General features: G+C 36.6%; 1 protein-coding gene across 5 annotated transcripts in view; it reads right to left on the bottom strand.

Moving 5' to 3' along the window:
- The window catches only part of HECTD1 (HECT domain E3 ubiquitin protein ligase 1), a 57150-nt gene that overhangs the window by 49898 nt on the left and 1252 nt on the right, over positions 1–6000 (bottom strand). For all 5 annotated transcript variants that reach the window (XM_026051788.1, XM_026051792.1, XM_026051789.1 and 2 more), the window contains exon 2: positions 4058–4325. In XM_026051788.1, the coding sequence (XP_025907573.1) occupies positions 4058–4197 (140 nt within the window). In that variant the 5' untranslated portion in view covers positions 4198–4325. The remainder of the gene's footprint in view (positions 1–4057; positions 4326–6000) is intronic.

The raw sequence follows: 6000 nt of genomic DNA on the forward strand, positions 1-6000 counted from the left end.
TGCCAAAAGGGAGCATACACTTTCCCACTCAGCTTTCCTCTATATAACAATACTACATGCATTCATTTTATCCAATAGGCCATGCCTTGACATTTACTGTTGAGAGAGGTCTTACTCAAATTTTGCTTCATTTGCTATACTATTGCCTTGTTTATATTTTYTATTTGCAATTAAAGAAGGTAAATACTTTGATAGATAGAGAAAGCAAATACTGGCACAAAACCCAGATCCTAAAAGAGTTCTCATTTTCTTTCAACAAAAATAAAGTGAAAGTCAGTTGGGGATTGACAAGTGTGTGCAGAAGGGTTATTTTAATAGTATAAGAATATAAATGCCACTGTCTATATATCTTKGAAATTACCTTCAACAATTCAAATACTAAAATTGTAATTGCAATAATGTTCATATAAAATATACATTTAAAATTCCCATTAAAAGTAACTTAAAAGTGCACAGTTTAAATACAGTTGKGACTAATATTTATAATCGTAAGTTTAGCTCTTTTGCTCAAATTCAATTAAACTCTTTACTCAAAGTTTCTGCAGTTGAAGCTACTGGCTTTTGCTGCTGTTAAAACATCAGCCATTCTTTGTGCTAAGTGACTAACATCATGACTCACTATCACTAGAAGATGAATACAACACTGACTTTTTTTTTTTTTATGCCCATAGATGAGTAACACTAAAAATACTTTGACCAGCTGTAAGACGTAAAGTTGGGTAGAAGCAAAGAAACTTTTTGGCACCATTTTCTTTTGCAGACTGCATTCTGCAATCCACTGTGATCCGTCTAGAACACTGCACAAAATACAACTATTTCATACATGTTAATACACACTTCTTCTGCTGACTTCATCAAAAACACTAATTTCAGTATCCAATCAACAGTGCATAGAAACAAACTGTTAATTTTGGAATAGATCATTTCCTTGAAAATATTTTTGCCAAGTAAGGAGTAGCCCTCATTCTTTATTGCAATAAAGTTTGTGAACCCATTTTTTCAATATACTTTGAAAAATAATTATGTGATCTTTCTTTGCAAAGTAAGAAGACTCCATATTGTCCTTAGCTCTCCATAAAATACACTGCTGAAATTTATTTGGAAACAATGCTATGCTTTCAGGGAAAAAGGCATGGCAAGATTTTTCATGCCTTTGTTTCATAGCTTTGCCAGTCCTCACCATATGCAGGCTGGTAACTGCCAGCTGCATTTCATTAAAMTTATGCCTTTTTTAAGCTTAAATCACAAAAGCAAATGAATTATTTTATGCAAAATAAAACTAATACTTAAAAATAAATAAGTCTCACTGATCTCTGAAAAACAGTCACATTTCATTCTCCAAGAAAGCAATTCTAAAAGATTTACCATACATTTTCGTGTTATTTAATTCAAATAATTAAATTCTTCCTAGTTTATTTTAACCACCACTTTTAATAACAAAGAACAAATCAAAGATCTTTAAACAACATCTGCATAGCATACAAAAAATCAGGAATGCTTTTTGCTGAGCAGACAAATAACTTTTTAAAGTTTACAGATTTGTTTCATGAGGAAAAACAAAAAAATACATCTGCATTATAAGTTAGCCATAAACAAAAGTCATTTTCAAGATGAGCTTTTGAAACGAGCATTTGGCAACACTTCTATCAGAGGGTAAAGATCCTACTTCAGCAAGCAATCATTCCTTTCAAAATCTGGCATTACAGAAAAGCAACTTGAGTACATTGAAGTCAAATTACTTTAGTTACACCCGTGCAACACGCGACTACGTTGGCATGGAAAGATTTTTTTTAAATGCTTTCCCAAAGCATCTCTTTCTTACAGAGAGCTCCTACTAAAGGTTGTGAAGCTCTGGACTCGTGCAGCAGCCTSAGAGCTCTGCCTTGGGACATGCAGCTCTCCCTGCCTCTGCTGCTCTCCAGTGAGAAAGGACTGGAGCCCTGCAGCTCTGGTGCTCATCAGGCACCTCAGCATGAGCTGCTCTACTTCTCCATAACAGCACAGAATGACCCAGCTTCTCTTGGGGGGGGGGTTACAGAGTAATTTGCTCTTTTGGTGAGTCAGAGGAATCCAATAAACACTAACGCTGGCATTAAGCAAGCACATGGTTGGGAGAAAGAAATGAATTGAAAAAAAATAAATAGAAGAGTGATGGGAAGAGGAAAGAAGGAACCCTATCATTTTAGAGTAATGAGCTATTATGTCAGCTCACCACATGCAGTGGGACCTTACCTTGAGYGCATTGTAAGTGCCAATTAAAAGCAGCATTTTCTAGCCTTATTTTTAAATGATGCAAATAGGGAAACACAGTAACATTTTCCCTATTTACATTTTACTCTCTCTTTTTCTTTGAGAGATGCTTACAACAGTAAAAGAGATCAGCAATCTAAGAACACTAGCAAAAATTAAACACGTAATAAGGCTCACAGCAAAAATTAAAATGCCAGACACTATTTTAAATGTTTCTTCTTTCAGATATCAAAACTGACTTTAAAACCACAACACTGCAGTAATAAACACTGCATTCATTATATATACATGTCAGATCAAAGTCTGTTCTAAATCAAATGCATAGAAGCTACAACTATTTTTTACTTAGAAATTGACATCTCTTTCCCAATTTGCATGTACAAAAATGGATATCCTTCGGTTGTGGCGAAACCTCTTTTTATTCAGTCTGTGCTCTGCTGAACAAAAGTTCACTTAGGTATGCCAGGAGGGGGAAAAAAAAAAAAAAAGTAATTCTTAAACAACTGTAAAATTATTTTCTATGGAGACAAACTCAGAAGTCAGTAAGTTACYTTCTTCCACACTAATACAGCAGTACATTAGTATCAGGCCTACAAGGGAGAGATAGGGAAGTCAAACACACCTTTTAATCCAAAATTTTACCTGTAAACTCATCAGGCCAAGGTCAATGAATTTCAAGTATTAAAGTTCAGTATAAAACTGTGGCCACTATTATGCAACTATTACAAACTCTGATTTTAAAGACACAGGAATTTTCAAACTCTTGTACTAGCAGCAATCATGAATGGCTTTTAGAGAACGGCTTCCAGGTTCACCTCTCTTCTCAGAGCTACGGAAATCCAAAGTGTAGCAACCAGTTCAATTCTCAAAGGCTCCTCGACCCTCATGGCCAGGAAACAAGGCCTATCAGAAAGGCTCTAGCCACTCGGTGAGATTAAAAAAAAAGTGAGAGTAGCAAAGAAAAGATGGAAAGGGGAGACGTAGAGGAGATTCAAAACATGAGCTGGGAAAAAGACATAAAACAGATGCTAGACTAAGTAGTAGATACAGGAAGATGACAGAAAGTGTTCTAAAAAACAAACCACTGTATTCACAACTAGTAAGTTTTAAGAGTTCTAATTTTGTTCATACTATTGTTAGCCCCTTTCTACACTACTCATGCCTACAGAAAAGAGTTTTAACAGATGCACACTAATGTACAGCAAATATATTAGTAACATTAGCATTTTGTACAGTAAAACATAGAAAAAGGAGTGAAAAGACAGGCTGCGGTGCACAAGGTGCTCAAATTTTAATTACAATTAAGGGGGGTGGCATGAACAGCCCGCAACATTCTTCTTAGAAGGCAAAATATCTGTGTGACCACTGCATAAGGGTTTGGGGTTTTTTAAATTTTATTTACATATATCAGGGAAAAAAAAGCTATATCTGATGAGAGCAACATTCTGCAAGGGTATGGATGTTTAAATATATGTATATGATCATTAAGTTTTTAAAAAGTTATAAAAAGCTCTTCTGCACCATTTAAAAAATATTTTCAATACTTCACAAAACACATTTCTTTAAACTTAATCATATTGACAGTGCCCGTTCTGGGACATCACACTCACATGACAATATTTTTAAATGAGAAAAGATTATTTCACACAATTTTAACAGAAACTCCTATCTCCTTTCTGTGATATGTATAAGTTTGGTCTGTAAAAACATTTTCAGGACTGTGAAAGCTTCCAGGAATGTTAAATTTTATACACAACTACTGAGAAATGAAAACAACATTCCAGAAGCGAATGGCAAAAGTACTTACGTTTCAAAACAGCGATCCACGTTGTCTGACATGAGAAGCAGCATGCAGAGCTGTTCCAGGGCTATTAACTGCATGTCCCTTTCATCTCCCTGCCCCATCTGCAGCCATTCCAGCAATGTGTCTGGGTCCACATCTGCCATGGTTTTAAAAAAAGCTGCCTCTGCTTAAATTAAAAGTACCAAAAATATCCTTTAATTGTTCAAGCCAGACTAACTCGAGTACAATCAATGTCTCTCTCCAGCCAGTCTCAAGCTCTCGCAGTTTTCACCTAGAAAGAAAAAACATATATATTTATCAAAACCTAGCCTAAACTTCTTAGTTTGCTCTCCTCTGAAATTTGGTCCAAAAATATGCAGTAAAATTAAAGAAACTTCTATGTGTTTGAGATGAATTTAAAAAAAAAACAAACTCATTTAACTTTACAAATAAGTAAACAGTAATTTCTTTCCTATTTGATTAGAAAGAAATCTCTAGTTCCAGCTGACAATTAAGCAAGTCCTCTACTATATATAAGATAACTTAATAATTTAAAGTACTAATTAAAACTTTTAGTAGGAAAACTACGCTTAAGCAATTTTTATATCTTAAAGCAAATACAAAGACAAATAGTATTTACTATGACTTCYCTCCTCCCTGATCTTTTTTAGGATCATCTAATGATAGTATCTCAATGTCCTAAAGATTCATTTTTAATTAAAAAACACAAATCATCAGCAATATACACTGAGACGTTACAACTATAGGCTCATCAGAGAATCTTTGCAGAAATTTTAGAAATTCTTCATCTTTCAAAATATCATGCAAGAAAAATAAGCATTTTAAGACAAAAAAGAAAAAATAAGAACCATTTCCATTTTGAATTTGTTTTTTAAAAAATAACTAATTGATGGCCTTTAAAAAATACAGTGAATAATTCACGTAACTCATGTACATATAAGGAAAACAACATTATTTGTTGGCCCCGTGCCACAGTTCTACATGCAAACTGAATACCAAAAAAGTCCCTTTAAAACGTCAGAACATATTTTTGACCTCTGTGCTGATTTGCTACTTCGTGTTTCACTAACATATACTCAAGTTCTCCTCACCTGCCAAACAGCAGAGCAATCACAACTCATTAAAAAAARGAAAGACTAAAGCAAGTTTACAAACCAACCCTTCCAAATTAAAYACACAAGAGAAAAAAAWWWWWWWWWWTTWRSYTWWWMMWTWAAAAAAAAAAAGTTTATGAAACCCATAGGCAAATATGAAATTTTTGGGAAGTGTCCTCACAAATTTAGGGGGAAGCTGGACGTGGCCAAAGTCTGCCCCGTTTGCTTGCGGCCAACGAGTTAGTAGTTAAAAAATAACTTCATCAAGGGCACAAAGGGATTGACGAAGGCGACCCACAAATCTGTATTACGTGGAGAGATACACACGGAACCAGCAACGCTCTCGTGCTCAGAGCTTTGTCACTCAAAGACAGGACAAACATGGCTTTATTTTTCTGAGACCAAGGACCACAAGGAAACTACAAATCACCCACTTACTGCCTGCCCCACGTGTATTTTAATATTACTCTAGAGTGCAAACTCTAGCAAGCGGCTGAAAGATTCCCGAGTCCATTTTTATGTTTTTAAGCGACACGTCTGACCGACCCGGCTGATCACAGGCCGTATTTTCTGTTCCGGACTAGATAAACCCGGGGTCACCCGGTACAAGTTGGGTCACCCTGCAGGTGCCGTGGGTGTTTTTAGAGCAACAAAATAATTACCTTCCGGGAGGGGGGGAAGGAAACGGGCAGCAGAAGGAAGGGAATTCGGGAGCCGGGGAAGGGCGCTCGCTCCAGCCCCTGCCCGGGGCCCTTCACGCCGCAGGGGCTCCCGCCGGGGCGCGCGGAGGCCTCGCGGCGGAACCGGCGCCGACAAGGGCCGGGCCCCGGCGCCGCTGCTGCCTGCGCGGCC

This window comes from Nothoprocta perdicaria, unplaced genomic scaffold, assembly GCF_003342845.1.
Source record: "Nothoprocta perdicaria isolate Ctin4 unplaced genomic scaffold, notPer1 scaffold_8, whole genome shotgun sequence".
Lineage (NCBI taxonomy): Eukaryota > Metazoa > Chordata > Aves > Tinamiformes > Tinamidae > Nothoprocta > Nothoprocta perdicaria.